At 38.4% G+C, this 21,249-nt stretch overlaps 2 protein-coding genes and 1 long non-coding RNA gene across 3 annotated transcripts in view; all 3 read right to left on the minus strand.

Moving 5' to 3' along the window:
- LOC127357500 (major histocompatibility complex class I-related gene protein-like) overlaps nucleotides 1–21,249 on the minus strand; it is a gene marked incomplete at its 5' end in the record, with an annotated part of 50,212 nt that overhangs the window by 28,937 nt on the left and 26 nt on the right. Inside the window, one exon of the mRNA XM_051389733.1 lies at nucleotides 63–332. Within this exon, the coding sequence (XP_051245693.1) occupies nucleotides 63–332 (270 nt within the window). The remainder of the gene's footprint in view (nucleotides 1–62; nucleotides 333–21,249) is intronic.
- Nucleotides 8,367–11,779, minus strand: LOC127357488 (major histocompatibility complex class I-related gene protein-like). Its single transcript, XM_051389719.1, has 7 exons — nucleotides 11,684–11,779; nucleotides 11,164–11,433; nucleotides 10,517–10,795; nucleotides 9,949–10,248; nucleotides 9,656–9,757; nucleotides 9,330–9,347; nucleotides 8,367–8,944 (listed from the first exon to the last, which is right to left on the minus strand). The coding sequence occupies exons 1-7, from the start codon at nucleotides 11,730–11,732 to the stop codon at nucleotides 8,895–8,897; spliced, it is 1,068 nt and encodes a 355-aa protein (XP_051245679.1). The 5' UTR covers nucleotides 11,733–11,779; the 3' UTR covers nucleotides 8,367–8,894.
- On the minus strand, nucleotides 14,283–15,754 carry LOC127357507 (uncharacterized). Its single transcript, XR_007882267.1, has 3 exons — nucleotides 15,736–15,754; nucleotides 15,594–15,642; nucleotides 14,283–14,862 (listed from the first exon to the last, which is right to left on the minus strand). It is a non-coding gene; the product is annotated as an uncharacterized LOC127357507 (long non-coding RNA).

The raw sequence follows: 21,249 nt of genomic DNA on the forward strand, positions 1-21,249 counted from the left end.
ACCTGGATTCAAATCATTTTACTAGTAAAAAAGTATAAATATAACGAACAAAAACACTTTACCTCCACTTTCATTGAGGTGCTGCTTTAAATCCTGAATCCCCACTTTAAAGAAGTGTGGCACTCTCTGAAAACACTGCTGAGTGTACCACTCAAAGTGCTGAGGATCATCTTCAATTATTTTTTTCATCCAGTCCTGTTTTGGTTCTAATATCTTCTTATTGCTGTCGCAGTAACCGACCAGACTTCCGTCAACCTCTAGAGATCCTACAAACTCTGATAAGTTTGGGACTCCACTGGATCCAGTTAGAAAAAACGTCAGAGAGTGTTTGACTGCAGGACAAACAAAGTTTATACATTCATTAAAGACCCATCATGAATCTGATGTATTCAGTCAGCAGCCTATGATTCTATTAAAACATATAAAGTCAGTCTTATGAAGTTTAAGTAATAGTGAAACTAAAGTGCTGTTTTCTGGAGCTACAGGAGCCAAATGCACTCTGCAGCTCACGTTATCGCAGTCAAATGCAGAGCCGAGTGGAAAGTGAAGCAAAGAGCTTAAAGAGTTCAAATGTGATCTTACCTGCTGATGAAACGTGACAGAAGAGAAGCAACAAAAATAACGTTTTCATCTTGATTTGATGAAGTCGGGTGGGTAAAGGACCGAGCTGCGAGGAGGTGAGAGAGAGATGTGTAGACAGAAGGACTGCCTCCTTCTTCCACAGCGTCAGTATGTGACCTCAGGTACTCAGGAAGTACTGCACAGCTGTATCACCTGTCAAACAGGTACCAATGTGTCTGTCAGTGTGTCTGTCCCCATTATGTTATGTTTAGAGCCCCATACATCCTCTGCAGAGTAAAAGCTGTGAGAATAAACTGTGTGAACTAAGAATGATCGAATTTTGTTGTGTGTTGTTCGATGCTCCGGACCACATCATGCCAACAATTTCTTCAGAAACTGACCTATAGTTTTAGTTTTACATCATTTTATTATTATGATTTAAAACATATTGCACTTGGATTGTGTTAGGGTTAAAGGCTGTCAGTAGTCTACACTGTGTTCCAAATTATTATGCAAATATGATTTCAATTAAAGAAACATTTGAGTTTTTAGTTTTTCAATGAAGGTTTTTGATTCTGCTGCTTTGCATGTCCGTTGAGATCACTGACATCAATCTCAGACAGGTTTGTCTTAATTAGTTTTCCAGGTGAGGCTAATTAATGGGAAACTACTTAAGGACATTGTTCCACATTATTAGGCAAGACACATGTTTCATGCAATATGGGAAAAGATCTTTCTGCAGATGAAAAGCGTGAATTAGTGCAGTATCTTTCAATAGGTAAGAAGCCACTGGATATTTTACGAAATATTAAGAGAGATCATCGTCCTGGGAAAAGATTTGTGTCTGATTCAGAGTGCAGACGGGTTCGTTCAGATGAAGGCGTGTTAAGGAAAGTTTCTGTAAGGCAAATTCCTCATATTAAGAGAGCTCCTGTGAAAAAGCCACTGATGAGTAGCAAACATGTATTTGAAGCTGCTGGTGCTTCTGGAGTCCCAAAAACCTCTTGATGCAGGATCCTCCAGAGGCTTGCTGATGTGCATAAAGCTGTATTTCGGCCACCCTTAAACAATGCCCACAAGGAGACATGATTGCAGTGGGCTTAAAATACATGAAGACTAATTGTCAACAGTTTTATTCACTGATGAATGCCGTGCTACACTGGAAGGTCCAGATGGATGGAGTTCTGAATGGCCACCATGTGCCAACAAGGCTGCAACGTCAGGTGGAGTGATGTTTCGGGCTGGAAACTTGGGAAGTGAGTTGGTAGGCCCCTTTAAGGTGCCTGAAGGTGTCAGAATGACCTCTAACTACCCATTTCCTACCATGGTATAAAAAAAGACAATACACCATCCCATGCTGCAACAAATAACATTGAGGCCTAAGCTGCTATGGGCATTAAGGGAGAAAAACTTAAGGTGTGGCCACCATCATCTCTTGACCTCAACCTTATTGAGAACCTGTGGAGCATCCTTAAAAGGAAGCTCTATCAGGGTGGGTGGCAGTTTACCACAAAACAGCAGCTCTAGGAGGATATTCTGGCATCCTATAAGGAAATACAGGCAGAAACTGTAAATGGACTAACTTTAGAATTTATCTAAATTGAAAGTTTTGAAACTCTGTTTTGCATAATAATTTGGAACACTGCATTTTGAGTTATTTTGCAAAAAAACTGCCATTGTCATCACTGGTAATTTAGTTTTAAAAAATCCAGATTACAATATAATTGTTGAGGAATAAAAAATCCTATAGACTGCCAATTATAAAAACAGAACAAAACCAGTATATGCATAATAATTTGGAACACAGTGCCTGTAAGAGATCTGGTGTAAATAACACAATGCTCTTTTGAAGGTATTGTAATTTCACACACTAATTCTGCTCTACACAGGAGCTCATGGGCCAAATGAAACTGCTGTAACAGAAAGAACTTAAAGGAAAGCTGTAAAATGTTGTCCTAGCTGGAGATAAAAAAGACACAAGAGGAGCAACAAAAATAACTTTGTCTTTGTTTGAGAAAGTTTGTTTCCTGGTATATGAGGCATGTTCACCAGTTAATGATTCCTTATAGATGAACTAAAACTGTAATGAGAAGTCAACTTTATTATTACTATTATTACAATTGTTAAAATTATTATTATAAACTCTTATATGCATGGAACCAGAACATTTTTGAAAGGTTATGTGTGTTTAAATGTCAGTTACCTGTTGTCGCTGTATCTGTTATTACTTGTCTGCACTCGTCTGCCAGGTAAAGTCCAAAACACAGTGTGAGAAACAGAATTTGACACATCAGATATGAAGCAACAGCAGGTATAAGGGGAGGGACAGAATACTTATCAAATAATCTGTTTTTGTTCATCATTCTTCATCTTTTTTTCTTCCTCTTTAGGAGCAATGCTCTCTTTTAAGAGGAACATCCTGATCACATTACACAGTTACACAATCATACCTGGAAGCTGCTCAGTACAACCACAGTCTGACCACAGTATAGTCTGTATTGGCCTTACATTGTTGACACTTCTCTTCAGTCAGGTCTACTTTGCCCAGATGAATCCTCTTTTACATAATTATTGAGTGTTCTACATATGTAATTATTAGTGCAAAGCATTGTGGAGCTCCTTTTTTAGGCCAAATGTTTCATTTTTACATGACAGCCAGCTTTGAGGTTGTTAGAATGCACTCTTTACACAGCTATTGGCTCGCTGTTTCCTCCCTAGAATTCATGCTAAGCTAAGCTAACCTTGTCTGGGAGCAAACTTTGTCCTCTGTGAGTATACAGGATGCTGAGCTAATATTCATGTTACTGCAACTACAGTCACAGATGTGGACAAAAAGAGCCAAACTTTTAAACATGAAATTCTGGATTTTATTGTGAAGTGAAACAGAAAGCAGAAAAATAAAAAGCATTACATTTGTTTTTAACATTCATTTGCCAGAAGTTAGGTGAATATTCCTATTGAAGGACAGTATTCATGTTAAATGTTTTCACCTATCATTAGCCCCTGCAGTGGGTATCAAGCTGTGCCGTCATTAATCTACTGACCCCTCTGACCCACATCATTCTCTAACTGACCTAACTTAACTTTAAGCTTTTATATTGTATCTGCTCAGGCTCATTTACATTAGTTGGCCCAACTGACTTGATAAGCAACTACATGTGAATGTGATGGCCCGCTCAGTAATCCAACCACCATCACTGTCTATCTGGTTCCACTAGTCTTACCATAGTTAGAAATCCCTGTGGTATGAGGAACTTTCTATGAATTATGTCCCTCGAGCCAAACAAAAGAACATGGCTTTAATAATCCATCACAAGAGGTGATTTTGAGTATTGTATTCAGTATGTAGTTATTCTAAAACCCATTGTTCAAGGTGTTTGAAAAACGAATGTCTACCTAATTAAAGCCTTTTGAAAAATACATTAGCGTGGTTTGCATTCTGTTGTTATGCCCCTGTCTAGGGGGAAGGAGCGCCACATAAATGTGTGATGAAAAATGAACCAATAATCCTACCCCGATTCCCAAATGAACAACTAACACAGTGTTAACAATCAAGTGATGTGATTTATTTTCAAACAGGTGAAACAAAGTGCAACAAAGACTAAACAACAAACTTTGGGGTGAACCAAGGCCAAAACAACAAACAAAACAGGGCTAACTTCCTTAAACAAAAATCCTTACTAATCCCTATGCAATAGAAATAAAATACAGTTATTAAACCTAACTCCCTATCCTAATGAAAAACAGGAGAAAAGTAGTACAAAGAAAATGGCAGCTCACCCTTACGATACTCACTAAACACGATCATACAAAAACACTATCTACTAAGATCGTAACAATTCACTCTATCGCAAAAGCACACACTCTACAACCGAGGACAGAAGGATGCTGCTGCTGAAGGTTCTGTCGGAGAGCTTCGGGTGTGGTGCGGCGTTTTGAATCCCCGGCGGATGTTGCGGCTCCCTGGGAGAACCAACCAGCAGGCGACACTCTACCAGCCGAGCCCACGGCATGGACCAGTCAGCGCTGACCTACGGGTTGCCGTCAAAGATCTACAATCGACAGGCTGCACACTCCTGCAGAGGAACAGGGACAAAAAAACACCAACACACACCACAGACGGAACCAATACCATAACATAATACTAATAATACGGCCAGGGCCGTAACATCTGTAAAAGTGGGTCCCGACATTATGACCATGTGAAAATGTGGCTCCCAAGGTGAGACCAGTTGAGAACCCCTGATGTAGTCTGCACTAATTTGATTGAAAATATGGGAAGTTTGGGAATATACACCACTAAAGTAATGAAAAGGAAAACTATGCTTCATTACAACTTGTTTTTATTTTTGTGTCTCTAGTCTGGACATCAGTTCATTTGGTAACATGTGTGATGACACTACTCACCAAAAGAGATATCAGCAATAGGTTTAGTTTATTGTTTAGATATAGCTATAAATAGATGATAGGTGATGGGGCAATGATTCAGGTTGTAAAAAAGTTGACAATTTTGCCAGATTAACAATAATATAATTTTCAGTGGAGATGAACCATAAAATAAGTGCATCTGTAATGTTTGTAATTAAAGGCTAGTTAGCATGTTGTCATGCTGACATCAGCAATGATTTCCTTACCAGATCAAGGCAGCAGAAGTTTTGGAGCCAGGTACAACTGTTGTTCTCCAACGACTGAAAAACTTTAGTGCATGATGGGAAATGCCTGTCTGATGTTTGACTACAAACATTATGCATTATAAAAAAATGAAATAACACCTGTACAGACGTCAGTCCAGTTACCTGACAGTTCAATGAAGGAAATTAAGGATGTCTTGTGTTCCAGTTTTTCCTCTCCCTGTGTGTAATTATTCATGGAAGGTTTGAATTTCTTTATCTCAGGATGGGAATGAGTTTATGTTGGATAAGGACAGCAAACGAGTATAACCAGTGGGCGCTTTTGGCAAACCCATGTGATAGTGTCTTGATTATTATTATTATTATTATTATTATTATTAGCCTTTGTTGATAAGAACTAAGATGCAGAACAGTTTAGCAGTAAATATTGAAATATAACATAGAACATACTGTACCTCCACTTTGGTTTAAGCGCTGCTTCAAATAATAAATCGTGGCTTTGAAGTAGTTTGGCTCAATCTCGAAACAGGTTTGAGTGTAGAACTCCAAGTGTTGAGGATCTTTTTCAAATAATCTTTTCATCCATTCTTGTTTTGGTTCTAATATCTGTTTGTTGCTGTCGTAGTAACCCGCCAGAATGTCATCAACCACTAGAGCTCCCATATACTCTGGGAAGTTTGGGACTCCAGAAGATGCAGTTACAAAAAACTTCATGGAGTGTTTCACTGCAGGACAAACATTCAGTATAAATACAATGATCACACTCATTTTACCTTTAAACTTAAATTAGTAGCCCAAGTCTTTATTTGCTTCAATCACTGAACTTAACCTTCCTATATCTGAAACAGATGGGAAGGCCTTTAATTCCTTTTGCACAAAACTCTTCCTGAGCACAGACGGTAAATAGTTTATTTAAACCAGACCAGTATTATTGTAGACCTAGAGAATAATACTTCTATTATTACTTGATCACTTTGGTGATGGTTTCAGTAAAATGAACTGAATAATGGAATTGTGGGCAATCTAACTACACACATCAACAAAAGTTTATATTTGTGTAGAAGGGGTTCAGGTTTTATTCATCCAAAGAGTTTCTATAAAATCCAGAACATGCAGCACACTAGGCTATTAAAGGAGACCTGTGTCTAACTGGGTCTTATCAAGTTGAGGTAAAATAAAACTAGATTAGCGTGTTCTGGAGCCGAGCAGGAGCAACATGTAAGGAGCTCAAAACGTTATATATTCTAAATGTAGGACAATGACTTCTTCTCTTCCTCTTCAAGAGATGCTTTATCTGTCTCTTAATTCAACAATCATCATATTATTTTGATTCTGTTCCATCAGGAGGGTTTTCAAGGCCTCCCTTTCACTTTCACGCTTTTTGACCCAGGAGAGGAGGTGAGACTTTGGCGCTGAGAAGTCTCCTGCCAAGGGAGTCTGTTTCTTTTCAGATTCATAGATGGGATCTCTAGGTATCAATCTTCCTATCCTTTTTCACAGAACAATGACTCCTCCACAGATCAGAACGACGCTCGACACCCAGGTTCTGGATCCAAGCATCTGGAGTTAGGAAACCGTTGTTTTCTTACAAGAGAAGTGTGATCATTTAAATGCCTTTTTAGTTGTAAATCAGGATAGGAGGGCCATGAAATGTGTTTGCATCTCCTTTTGATCTAATAGACTCACCCCAGAAGAGAACAGACCCTGAAATTCACATCTGGCACAGGGACAGACTCCGGTCTCTCTCTCTCTCTCTTCTTAAATCTTCTTCCTTCTAAGAGTTTGGATCTACTCTTCGATATTTACTCTTGTTCCTACCTTTAATTTCCGTACTTTACTTCATTTTGTGACTGATGACCCCACCCCCCTCTGGTTGGTCTGGGTCTTTTTCCCTTCTCTCCAGGAGACAGAGTGGCAGAGGGTGTGGCCATTAGATGGGGTACAGACTAAAGCCATTAAAATCAGAGAGGTGTTGTAGTACTTTGGCTCCAGTCGTGAAGGGCTGCTGTTGCCACCAGATGTCACTGTGCTGCTGCAAGCCTATCCAGCATTACTGATGATCTCAAAACTAACTGTTTGTCACTGAGGAGCTGTTCAGTAAATGGCTATTAAAGACACCAAAATGTGCCAACAGCAGTTTTCTACAGTACACGCATGATGAACACGCACACATGCTTGCTCAGATTAACCCCTCGGATCCCCCTCTAACATTCACACACAACAGGCCAAGCCTATTTACACATAATAATAATAATAATAATAATAATAATAATAATAATAATAATAATACATTTTATTTGTAAAGCACTTTTCATAAAAAGAATCTCAAAGTGCTACAGAAACCAAGAAACATAATAACAAAAAAAACACTAAGGGCAATAACACATTAAAATCAGCAACCAATAATAATACAAGTGATAAAATACATTAAGAAAAAACAAAAAAAATCTAAGGACAACTTAAGAACGCCTGCCTGAACAAGAAAGTTTTAAGCCCTTTTTTAAAAGTGTCCACAGACTGGGGTTTTCGCAGATGTTCAGGGAGGGAGTTCCAGATGTGAGGGGCAGCAGAGCAGAAGGCTCGGTCTCCCATGGTGCGGAGTCTTGAGCGGGGCTGATGGAGGAGGTTTGTGCTTTGGGACTGGAGGTTACGGGTGGATGAGTGAGGGGTAAGGAGGTCTTTGAGGTATTGCGGGGCATTGCTGTAGATGCAAAGGTGGGTGATGAGGGCGATCTTGTATTGGATTCTTGAGGTTATGGGGAGCCAGTGGAGGTTCTGAAGAATGGGGGTGATGTGGTCGTATTTGCGGGGTTTTCATCAGAGTTCGGGCAGCACAGTTCTGAATGAATTGAAGTTTCTGAAGGTGTTAAAAAAACATAAACGCACAGATGAAACTATAGCAAACAACAAAGTACATCCAGTCCACAACCACAACCAAAACTCATCTTTCTGCCTTGAATCTAAATCAACATCCTAGTCATTATCATCACAAGTCAACACTCATATCAGACTGATGTGCAGAGCCGCACGCGACGCTCACACATGACGTAGTTGATAAACAATGCACACTCATTTCAAATCAAAATGCAGCAGTCAGTGGGAGTGTTTTATCAGTTGGTGAGAGTGAGTGAAGGTGTGTGGTGACTAGTATTGTTTGGCTCATAAAAACACAGATACAACTTAGGCTTTTATTCATATAATGATAATAATAGTTTTTTTCAGAGTACAAAAGTTACCCGGGCCATTGCCCCCCTGGCCTCCCCGGTTCCGCGGTCTATGAGTCCTATACAAAAGTGCTTCACATAGCAAAACTGAAACAACACATAAAATATGTATTAAATTAAATAACAACAAATCAATCCTTCCAAGGCAACATTTTTTTGTAGCCTTTACCAAAAAAGTATTAAAATAAAGTAGAAATAAAATAAACAAGAAGGAGAGAAAAAATTTAAAACTTATGATTAAAACTATTTAATCTCATTTGAAAAATACTATTTTCTGTAAATACTCCAGTAAAAAAGGGTTTCAGCAAAGATTTTCTTAAAAGCTTACAGTTGTGGAATGGATTAGGAAACAATGTGGCTCTCTTATTTATAATATCAGGTGTTGTTTAACTGCAGATGTGAATAGTTCACGTCACAGAATGAATTGCTTTGCCGTCCCATTTGCAGTAATTCACTGTGTGCACAATGTGTTTGTAAATCAGGTTTCTGGATTCAGTTTCTCAGAGAGCTCGGAGCTGTTGTCAGGAGCTGCAAGGAAAAACACACAGTCAGTCCACTTATCCTGCACTGATCGGCCTTTAATAAACAGCTACTACGACCTGTTGCAGAGGATGGTTGATCAGATCCACCACAAGGTGTTCAGTCCGACCAACCTCTGCAACAAGCCCACCTTCTGATGTTTCATCCAGAGCCAAGAGACATGCTTCCTCTGTCACAATCAAACCCCAACAGCTTCAGACTGACAGAGGCTCAGTGATGTTTAATGACATTTACCCCATTCTGTCTCGTTGAGGAAAGGTTAGTGAAGCTATTCTGATCTACTAAACAACCCATTATGTATGCAGATTCAATAATCTGCTGACACAAGTATGTGTTAGAGCAGATAAATTAAAATAAAACAAGTTCTACTCACGACATGGAGGGCGTTTAGCTGAAACAAGAAGATTAATAATTTCAGTTGTCACAGTTGTAAATGCCAGAAAATCATTTTCTCTTACTCATTCTCCTACTTATGTTAAATAAATATCCTTTACCCCTCTAAAACATTTCTCTATCATCATCATCATGCTACAGTCTTTCTACTGGTTGCTACATAATAGGAATTGAGGCTTATTTTGTCTTTTAAAAGTAAAGTAAAAAATTAAATTAGAAAATATATTTCAGTTTGGTCTCTGATTTTTGTCCTTTTTGTGAATTATAAATCCAAACACAGATAACTTTTCCATGTTCCTGTCTTACCTTTCCTCTTTTTGTAAACAATGAATCCAGTAGCAGCCATAAGGACGACAACCAGAGCAGCCACTGCAGCAGTGATGGGAATGGTCGGATCAGAAGGCTTCTCTGTTGATCAGAAACAACCAGATACACAAAGCAGGTTAGAACAGACGTGCATCCATCCACCTATTTATTAATTCCTACTTCATTCATCCAGTAAGGAGCTAATTACTTGTGATGTTGTTGTGTCCTGTGATAGGTTGATGCATTGGTATTCAAACAAAACAAAACACTGTCACAGATAATTCCAGTCTTACCTTCATTGGTCCTGATCTCTGCTTTGTCCAGTCTGATAACGATGTTCTTCACACCAGAGAGCTGAAACACACAGTCGTACCTCCTCCAGTCTTCAGGTGTGACTGATGAAAGGTTCAGGTCAACACTCATCTGGAAGGATCCATCGTGGTTGGGGAGGATCTCTCCGTGGTCCACGTCCTCATGAATCTCCACTCCATCTTTCCTCCAGATGAGTGTGGCACTGTCAGGGTAGAAACCTGTAGCGTGGCAGCTGACTGGAGAGGAGGGAGTCTTCTGGAGGAGAGACACAGAGGGAAGCTCTGGAGAGAGAGAGAGAGAGAGAGAGAGAGAGAGAGAGAGAGAGAGAGAGAGAGAGAGAGAGAGAAGCTCCTTATAACAACCACCACATTGTCTCCATATAAAAAAATGAGAGAACCACTGAAGAAACTCACTCAGTCAGAGAAGAAGTATCTGCCTTTGTGGTTCACAGCAAAGTACTCAAACACAGCGTCAATCTTCAGTGGAACTATTTCTATTTTCATTAATGAAGATGTGTTCATGAAACTAAATCATGTCATGTGATTCTACCTTTTCTCTGCAGAGAGCTGTTGCCATAGTCCAAATACTTCTTGAGGAACCCCGGGAAAATCATAGTGAGGTGATTCTCATTGTATTTTATTCTAGCTTTGTCATTATCCCATCTCAGTTTGGTGGTGACAGCCTGAGGTTTCGGAGCGATCCATGTCAATGTCTTCAGGTCGAAAGATATGAAGTCTTCTCGATCATAACCATACTGCATAAAACCATTAACCTCTCCAGTCTCATCATCCCACTCACAACCAAACATCTCCTGTAAAATGTGGACACCTAAGAGAGAGACAGAGACAGAAACAGAGACAGTAATTAACAATGTGCAGAATACAGATGAAATCTCCAGTGGAAAGATGATCTTATAAATATTGTGCATTGTGTGACACTTGCGTCTTGTGGTGTGCTCATGATTCAAGAGCAGATAATCAGTGCACTTTATCTGAGTGATGAAACCCAATTTTCTAATAGTAGCTACTGTTGTATGAATTGACAGATGACTGTCAGTGGCAGTATACAAAGTGGGTATGTTGAATTATATGCACATTAAACTCTTATTAAAACAAAGTCACACCTGTGTGACACCTGCAGTCTCTGATGCAGTTCAAGCTCAATTTCATTAAATATAATATACATAAATACTTTACCTTCACTTTGGTTGAGGCGCTGCTTCAAATTCTGAATCCTGACTTTGAATTTGTTTGGCCCTCTCTGAAAACACTCCTGAGTGGCCCACTCAAAGTGCTGAGGATCATCTTCAAATACTTTTTTCATCCAGTCCTGTTTTGGTTCTAATATCTTTTTGTTGGTGTCGCAGTAAATAGCCAGACTTCCATCAACCACAACAGCTGCCACAAGTTCTGATATGTTTGTGACTCCACTTGATCCAGTTATAAAATATTTCAGAGAGTGTTTCACTGCAGGACAAACACAGTTTATACGTTCATTAAAGACCCATCATGAATCTGATGTATTCAGTCAGCAGCCTATGATTCTATTAAAACATTTAAAGTCAGTCTTATGAAGTTTAAGTAATAGTGAAACTAAAGTGCTGTTTTCTGGAGCTACAGGAGCCAAATGCACTCTGCGGCTCACGTTATCGCAGTCAAATGCAGAGCCGAGTGGAAAGTGAAGCAAAGAGCTTAAAGAGTTCAAATGTGATCTTACCTGCTGATGAAACGTGACAGAAGAGAAGCAACAAAAATAACGTTTTCATCTTGATTTGATAAAGTCGGGTGGGTAAAGGACCGAGCTGGTTGAGCTGTTGTGTCCTCTGTCTACTGTTTTGTCTTTGCGGAGCAAAGTGGGAGTGTTTCTGTTATGACTCAACTTTATTACGTGGGGGTGGGGGTCAATCTCCTGTTCCATTAGATATAAAAGCAAGACCATCCAGAAGTACTAATGTTTTCTCTGGACCCACCTTTGAAAGACATTGCACCACACACCCCCAGTGTCTCAAAACAACCTATTTATGACATTGCTGGCCTGACCAATAAGTGTATAGGGTAGCGGTCACTCTTATGATCATGGCCACAGTCAGCTATGAGGTCACTGAGGTCCAGATCTAGGTCATTATTTCCTTAAATTTGAAGATAAGATATGATATATTAATGCATAATTGGGAATAGAAAATGTCTGTTTAAGTTTCAGCTGAACACCTCTGTGCACAACTCATTACATTATGTGAAATACATGTGACAACTTGCACATGTCCAACACCGTGCTGTCTCTGTTCACACAGTTTGAGGGTCGTTAAATCCTTCACTCACCAAAGCAAACAGCAGACACTTTGACAAAACTTCTGGCTGGCCCAACTGGCTTAATAAGCAACGTCATGTGAATGCCATGGTTCAATGCTCAACAGTCAACCACCATCACTGTTTATCTGGTTCCACTCTAGTTAGCAACCCCTGTGGTATGAGGAACCTTTCATGAATTATCTTCCTAAATCTGTTTTACCAAACAGAACTTGGTTTCAATAATCCATCACAAAAGGTGATTTTGAGAACCGTATTCAGTGTCTTTGTGTGTTTACAGAAACCTGTAATTTATGTAGTTATTCTAAACCCATAACAGTCATTTAAAATAGTCAGAAACTTGGCAAGGAAACACATTATAGCATCAGTGTAACGATACATTAAAAACTCATGAAAGGTTTTCAAAACAGATTTACAATATTATTTGTAACATGAAATAAACTATTAGTCCTACATTTTAGATTTACATATGAAGCACATTAATCACAACTACTACTGCTTCAGTTTTGTTTTCACAAATAATTGGTTTATTTAAACCAGACCAGTATTATTCTAGACCTAGAGAATAATATTTATATTACAAATCATTCATTTGATTACTTGATCACTTTGGTGATGGTTTCAGTAAAATGAACTGAACAATTGAATTTTGGGCAATCTAACTACATACATTCACACAATTACATTAAATCTGCTAATTTCAGAAATTCTCCAATCACACTGTGACTCATATAAAATGTTACATAAATATCAACACTGAAGGTAAAATACAGGGTCTAAACTACACCAATAGGGTCAATTCATATTTAGTGGCAATTATGAATGAATGTACTGTAACATATTGCATAATAACAAATGTAATAATAACCTAATAATAATAGGCTTCTCTTGTTACATGTATTGTTTGCAGTAACACAATATCAACTAACACATAACCCCAGAGTGACACTGGACCTAAACTACATTAGTAAAGTACATTCATATTTGATGTCAGTAACAATATTTATTATGTAGGCTTTTTGGACGATGCATTTATGAATTATTTTACTGTAACATATCACACAAACTGCTACATTTAATGCAGCACTTGAACAACAGTATAACAATTGTAATGATAACACACAGGCTTCTTGGACTTTTATTGCACACCTATGAGACTAAAAGCATTAAAATCAGAGAGGTGTTGCTGCTCTGCAGTTTGGTGGTCCGGCAGCAGAAACTTCTGTACCTCGTCCCAGATGGCAGCAGGGTGTGTCTGGGGTGGGTGCTGTCTTTTAGTATCCTTTGGACTCTGTGCAGGCGTCTCACCTCAGCAGTATCACTGATGCTGGGCAGCTGAGTGCCAATGATCTTCTGAGTGGTTTTAATCACCCGCTGCAGTGTCCTCCTGTTCTGGGCCGTGCACATCCCATGTCAGTTTGTGATGTTTCCAGTCAGAATACTTTCTATCACTCCTCTGTGTCTCCTTGGTGTTGCTGACATTGAGCAGTAGATGTTTACACCCTGGTTGTGCATTATGTCCTGTGGCGTCATGCTCTTTCAGGCTGGTGGGACATGAGCCTCAGCAGAAGTTTATTACTGGATTTAAGAAAAGTTATCATTAATATTTTTTAATAATATGCAGTTATGGTCATTTTATATTCAGGCCCAGTTTTACAAAGGTACAAACTGACGCATTGTACTTTCTGTTATAACCGACCAGAAAGATGGGTGTAGAGGTGTGTATGGTTACACAGTAGCAGCCTGTTGTCGTATTCAGGTGATTTAATAAACGTTAATACAGTGAATGACTGTACTCAATGAGACTGAGCTCTGGCTCTGCACTGATGCTGGTATCAACATACAGTCCTGCTGCCTTCAGGTGCTGCAGGGATTTCATGAACTGGAGGAATCCTTAACAGACTACCAACTCAAAAATGAACAAATAAATGAATAAATAAAATAAACATGAATTAGATTTCCAAAGTATTTTTATTTGTTAATCAAAAGTAAAATAACTCATATCTGGATTAACAGGAGGGATTTAAAACACACACACACACACACACACACACACACACACACACAGAAAACAGACTTACCCTAACCATAACCCATAACACACAAAATGTAAGGTGCAGTACTTCAGACAAGAACAGATCATAACAAACAGTAAACATGAAACAAATAACCATAAAATGATCTGTGATATATACACATTCAGAGTGTTAAAAAGCAGTTCCAGAAGATCTCAGAGGCCCCACAGTTTCATATTGCACAAGCAGCTCAGTGGTATATGTTGGGGCTAAGACATTCAGATTGATAGATTTGATTTTGTGACACAGTTGAAAGACAGTAGTTTACAATGGAGTTTAATGCAGACAGAGGATTCATTAGTGTGTTTCCAAAGTGGAAACATCAAACAGAAATCCATCATGTGATAACTAAAGGGCTGAACATGACTGTGTCTCTCTCTACATTAATGCTTCTGTCAGCTCTGACTGACACTTAAAAAAAGACTTTTTACAAATAAGTACTCTCTAGAAAATAAAAGGTTTTGATGCTGCAGTAACATCACTGGAGTCCTCTTTTAATCTTCACTCTTTTAATCTGTCAAATCAAATTAAAGAATGAAAAGTTGAAAAACTATTAGAAACTTATTAGAGTTCATATTGGACATTATTCATTTTAGTAAAGTCATTCATCTGTTTCTGGCAGCAGTGAAATTTGACCATCTTACGGTACTTTATATTTGACTTATGACTTGAAATTAATACAATATATGTGTATAAGAACTAGATTTTTTCTTCTTTAACACTCTGATGATCTCCGGCCTCTCTACAATCACTGGACCAGATTACCTAACTGTATATAAAATAGTAATTACATGTAGTACTACATTGTTGTAGTGGTACTAAATGGAAATGTAGAGGATCTAAATAATTTTGACTAATTTCTGACTATTCTATAGAATAATTTTTTCCGGGAGCATATAATGAGTTAGGAAATTCTAAAGAAACATTTAAATAATGCATTCAACTTTAAATTAAATAAACCCGTAAACTCATTTGACCCAGTCAACAAAATTTACTGTAGTTTTAGTCGATAACAATCTTTAGTCAACTAAAACTAGATTACAACTAAAACAATTCATTACTAAAATATGACTACAAGTAAATCAAAATGTGCTTCCTGTAGTTATAATGGATGGACTGTGGAAGTTCTTTCTCATGCAGAATGTCTTTGTGAATGATAAAAATCAGCTGCATGTGAAATACAGGATGAAGATTGTAGATTATGCCAGTGTGTGCACAGCACTGTTGAAACAATGACATACTCACTGTGATCAGACAGGAGCTGAATTTCTGTCCAATGACAATGATGAAGAGTCTGAATTTGAAATGATATAATTATGTTTGAGAGACGGGAATGGGCATGATTGATTAATTATTAATACTTATAAGTAATTGATTGAGAACTTACTCTGTGCAAGTCTGAATCCTGGAATACACAAACAGAGATTACAGTATTAAAAGTTAAATCAGAATTCCTGAAAGTATGAATAAAACATGTTTGCATGTTTTGAAGAAATTCATTATAAATTTGACAGGTTTCTTCTTTTAATATAAACGTTGGAGATCAACTCTGACTTAACAGTACATCTGCTGAGAATTTCTATGTTTTCAGTCAGTTCACCCCTTTTTATTTTCATACCAAATAAAGTATATTTTAAAGCACTGGTTCCCAACCTAGGGTTCCTGGCCCCTTCACAGGGGTTGCAACACCTTCATGATTTTAAGAGGTGTAAGAACACCTTTTCTGAAAAACATACAGAAGGTCTATATCTCCGCATTAACTGTTATTATTAAATTGTTATTTTTAAAGTGTATTATTTATGATATGAACTCACTGGATAAGGGCACGGTGAAGTTCAAACAACCAACAAAGTTAATACTAGAACAATCACCAACCATCAGGGAGAAGACATTTTTTTGTCAAAAATAAATCGGTGTGATTATTAAAAATTGAAAAACATAATATAAATGAAGAATTGTTTAAATTTAAATTAAATAAGATTTCTAAAAAGATCAGGAAAACTCATCTCTGATCTGAATTCATAAGAAATTAAAGCTGCAAGCAGTGTTGAGCGGGACCGCACTCCATGCAACTCGGGGCGTGCTGCGGCCACATCCCGTGCCGCCATTACACGTGCGGACCAAAACATGAAATTTCACGTAAATCATCTCAAAATCACCACGCAGCGCTTACTTCCTGTTGCCAGTAGGTGGCACTATCACTATGTCTTAATATTGTCATGTAGACAAGTTCAGGGCAGGACTGTTGTAACACACATGAAGTTTCATTGAGATTGGACCTCGTACGCTGAAGTTATGAGGATGTGTTCAGGGCAAGACTGTTACAGAATATATGCCGTTTATCGGAGATTGGACATTGCACACTGAAGTTATGAGCACTATTTTATGTATAATCAGCTGAAATCGACAAGTTGTCACTGGCACGCGGTTTAATGTACAGTCACAGCTCAACTTTTCAATCAGTTTGTATGACCACAGAATTCAAAGTGGCCAACTTTGACCTCACGCCACAGACACGCCGTTCAATGTACAGTCTCAAATAGCACAACTTTTAATCAGCACCATTTTTTGACTGTACTGAGTAATTTTGAAGTAGATCCGATAAATTCCCTAGGAGGAACACGAAAAATCACAAAAAATGACCAAAAAAAATCAAAATGGCTGACTTTGATGCTACGCCACGGAGGAACACGAAAAAGTAGTTCATGGACATTTCGCGCTCTGCTGTAAAAAATTCAAGGCGGAAGTGGGCGTGGCCTTTATGGGGAGATTCAGCTCTAATCACTGAACGTGTGGATATGAGTTTTGAATGTGTGACAAAACTATGCAGAAGTTATTAGCCTAAACGCACTTTTCATGATAGTAGCGCCAACTAGTGGCCGACCCGAAAGCGACGCACAGAATATCAAGGCCTGACCTCTTTGCCAAATAAAATTTACTTTTCGTATATATTCAGGGGGGCAAAAACCCAATCAAAAGTGCTTAAAATAATAATAATAGGGAAGAAGAAACATAGCAAATACAATAGGGACCTCCAGCGGTCGCTGGCTCGGTCCCTAATAATCTTCTCAAAAATCATCCAAATAACTTATTTTACACAAACTTCCTGCAGTTATTGTGTTCACTATTTAGGTTCATTGTACAGTTTATCAGTTGTCCTGTACTGTTACTGTTCAATATAATATAAAAGAATCATAAAATATGTCACTTCAGTCAGCAGTTCACTTTATAAAAGAACAAGGGATCTCTTAAGGTTAAAGGCTGGGAACCACTGCTTTAAATTACCAGTGTGTAAGATTTAGTGACAGAGGTGAAATTACAGATTCTAACTATTTGAATGCAGTTTAAGAATCAATATGTTTTAATCATATGATCCCTGAGTTCAACCCATATGTTAAATTTAACAGTAAAAAATGGCTTCACTCACCATTTTTGTTCCTTCTCCAGATGAAGAGTCCAGTGATGCAGAGTGCCAGCAGCAGCAGTCCTACAACAACTCCAATAACAGCACCAGCAGGAAACTCTGAGGGAGAAACTGGAGCCAAAACAGAACATTCACACTTTGTCTCTCCCACTGGAAGGAGATAAATATGTTTAGTTTAAAGGATTCACTTTAGTATTGAAGTATGAGGAGCAGAGTTTTGGTTTCCACACTGACATTTACTAGCCAGTGTTGGGGTTGTTTTTAAAAAAAAATGTTACACATTAGTTGTTATTTAAAAAAAGTACTGCACTACTTTATTACTCCCTGCAAAACAATCTGTTGCATAGTTTGTTACTTTTGCCTGAGATGCATTGTCACATGTTGTTTTTTGCAGTTGATGTGTAGCAATTAGTTGTAGCAATGCCACTGTGTACCCAGGTATTAAATGTGAATTAAACGATGGCCGAAACTATGAAAATAAGACCCTAGTTGTAAACCAGGTCTATCCTGTTATCTATCCGATCAATCCTAGGTTAGGGATTACAATTTAAAGATCAAGGCTGATATAATTAACCTCTGTAGTTATTATCCAGGTCTTTTTTAATGGACAACATAACTGATACCAGTCTTACCCCATGGAGAACTGCTTGTAATAGAAGGTTTAAGACAGCTAGACAAGACAAAGTGCTCAGCTTAGAACAGGTTGGATAGATGAGAGGAAGTAACACAGCAGTGTAGCAAAAGACAAGAGGAAGTAAGACCATTGCTTAGCACAGCTGTGTGGCACTAACAACAGAATAAGGAGACGTTTTACAGCTACTGTTGGGTCAAAGAAGTGTGCAGAAATGCAATTGCTCCTATTATCGTATGGAAAGAACATGTAACTAGTGTAGCTGTAAGTATAAAGTAAGATTGTATGATCTTGTCCAGGCAGTCCAGAGGAATCCAGATAACCAGGAAGAGTAGGCAGAATTCTTAACACACCCATAAAAAAGATGGCCCAGTGCAATGCATAGTGCGCCAAAGGAAACTACAGTTTCTGTTTGAACCAGAGTGAGAACACATCACAACAGTTTACCACAGTGACAGTAGAGAAAGTGAATTCTATGGGAATTAAAAAATGTCAATGTTACTGACAAACCTGAAGAAATGAAGACGGTCACATCAGGTCAGCAAAAGTTAAATGCATGTGCAGCATATCGAGTAAAATAAACTAAATGTGAATTCCCACTGTCCTTACTTCTGATCCCAGTCTTGCCCCAGTTGGTCCTGATCACTGCTTTGTCCAGTTTGGTGACGATGTCGTTCTTCACACCAGAGAGCTGAAACACACAGTCGTACCTCCTCCAGTCTTCAGGTGTGACTGATGAAAGGTTCAGGTCAACACTCATCTGGAAGGATCCATCGTGGTTGAGGAGGATCTCTCCGTGGTCCACGTCCTCATGAAGCTCCTCTCCATCTTTCCTCCAGATGAGTGTGGCACTGTCAGGGTAGAAACCTGTAGCGTGGCAGCTGACTGGAGAGGAGAGAGTCTTCTGGAGGAGAGACACTGAGGGAAGCTCTGGAGAGAGAGAGAGGGGGGGGTTAGAGAATGATGAGAACCATATTTACTTCTCCTTTCTTGGCATATTACCATTATATGCTATAGGATGCTTCCTTGTGTATGTGCACAAGATACAAACAATCAGGAATCTACTTGTAAACAGAAATCTCAATAGTACTACTAGTGGTCAAAAACTCCTTAGAGTACCTTTAAGTGAACTAAAGACACAACAAATACATTAAACTCACAACATGTAAAATACTTTTCTTTCAGGTAAATGCACTACATGTACAGGTCCATACAACCATCTTAGAAACTATAAAAACATATGATGGTGCTACATAATAACCCATTTTTCTACACAACTTCCACATTGGCTGTATATAAACACAAAAGAGAACTACACCACCACTGAAGAAACTCACTACCTGTTTTTATGGTTCTCAGTAAAGTTCTCAATCACAGTGTCAATGTTGAGTGGAAATATTTCAGTGTGTAGGATTTAGTTACATTCAACTATTTGAATACATTATAGTCATCATGTTGACCCTATCTACAGCCAGTGTATGGTTTGTCCATTCTGGGCTACTGTAGAAACATAGTGGTTCTACTTGGTGACCTCCCTGGAAGAAGACCCATTACCTCTTATTCTTAAGAAAAGTAAATTTCTGGCTGATTGGAGTGATAACACAATGCCAGTTCAGTCAGGCTATATGAACAGGTGTGTCCATGAAACAACAAGTGATCCTACCTTTTCCAGGCAGAGAGCTCTTGCTGAAGTTGACATACTGCTTGAGCCACGCAGGGAAAATCTTAGTGATGTGCTCATCGTACTCAATGTCACGTTCCAATCTCAGTTTGGTGTTGACCGCCTCTGGTTTCAGAGTGATCCATTTCAATGTCTTCAGGTCGTATGATAGGAAGTCTTCTCCATTATAACCAAAGCGCATAAAACTATTAACCTCTCCAGTCTCATCGTCCCACTCACAGTCAATTATCTTCTGTAAAATGTGGACACCTGAGAGAGAGACAGAGACAGAAACAGAGACAGTAATTAACAATGTACAGAATACAGATGAAATATCCAGTGGAAAGATGATCTTATAAATATTGTGCATTGTGTGACACTTGTGTCTTGTGGTGTGATCATGATTCAAGAGCAGATAATCAGTGCACTTTATCTGAGTGATGAAACCCAATTTATTTTCCACAGCTAAAAGTTACAATAGTAGCTACTGTTGTATGAATTGACAGATGACTGTCAGTGGCAGTATACAAAGTGGGTATGTTGAATTATATGCACATTAAACTCTTATTAAAATAAAGTCACACCTGTGTGACACCTGCAGTCTCAGATGCAGTCCAAGCTCAAATTACCTTGCAGATGTGTGTAATATGCTCATGTGTTCATAATACAAGCTATATCAATTTTAGCACTTTAGTAGTAAAACATATAACATACATAAATACTTTACCTCTAAGTTTGAAGGGCTGCCTCACACTGTAAATCGCGGTTTGGAAGATGTTTGGCTGCATAGAAAAACACTGCATAGTGTACCACTCAAAGTGCTGACGATCTTTTTCAAATAATTGTTTCATCCATTCCTGTTTTGGTTCTACTATCTTTTTGTTGCTGTCGCAGTAAACCACCTCAGTGTCGTCAACCTGTGCAACTGCTTCAAACTCTGGGAGATTTGGGACTCCGTTAGATCCAGTTAAGAGAAACTTGAGGGAATGTTTCACTGCAAGAAAAACAAGGTACATTACACATACATATACCTACATATACATTCAATATAAATATACTGTACATGCATCATTATCACAGTCATTATAAATATGATGTATTCACTATGATTCAGTTAAAACATCATCAAGTAAACTAATTAGTGTGTCCTGGTGCTGCACAGGAACAAAATGCAAAGAGCTTAAAC

Source organism: Dicentrarchus labrax, unplaced genomic scaffold (genome assembly GCF_905237075.1).
Source record: "Dicentrarchus labrax unplaced genomic scaffold, dlabrax2021, whole genome shotgun sequence".
NCBI classification, from domain to species: Eukaryota; Metazoa; Chordata; class Actinopteri; family Moronidae; genus Dicentrarchus; species Dicentrarchus labrax.

What these genes read in the sequence shown, in the direction of transcription:
- LOC127357488 (XM_051389719.1), bottom strand. Translation starts at nt 11,732, where the DNA reads ATGAAAACGTTATTTTTGTTGCTTCTCTTCTGTCACGTTTCATCAGCA. An exon ending in CTGTCACGTTTCATCAGCAG is followed by an intron (nt 11,434 to 11,683) that starts GTAAGATCACAT and finishes TTTGTCCTGCAG; the next exon opens with TGAAACACTCTCTGAAATAT. An exon ending in GCGCCTCAACCAAAGTGAAG is followed by an intron (nt 10,796 to 11,163) that starts GTAAAGTATTTA and finishes TCTCTCTCTTAG; the next exon opens with GTGTCCACATTTTACAGGAG.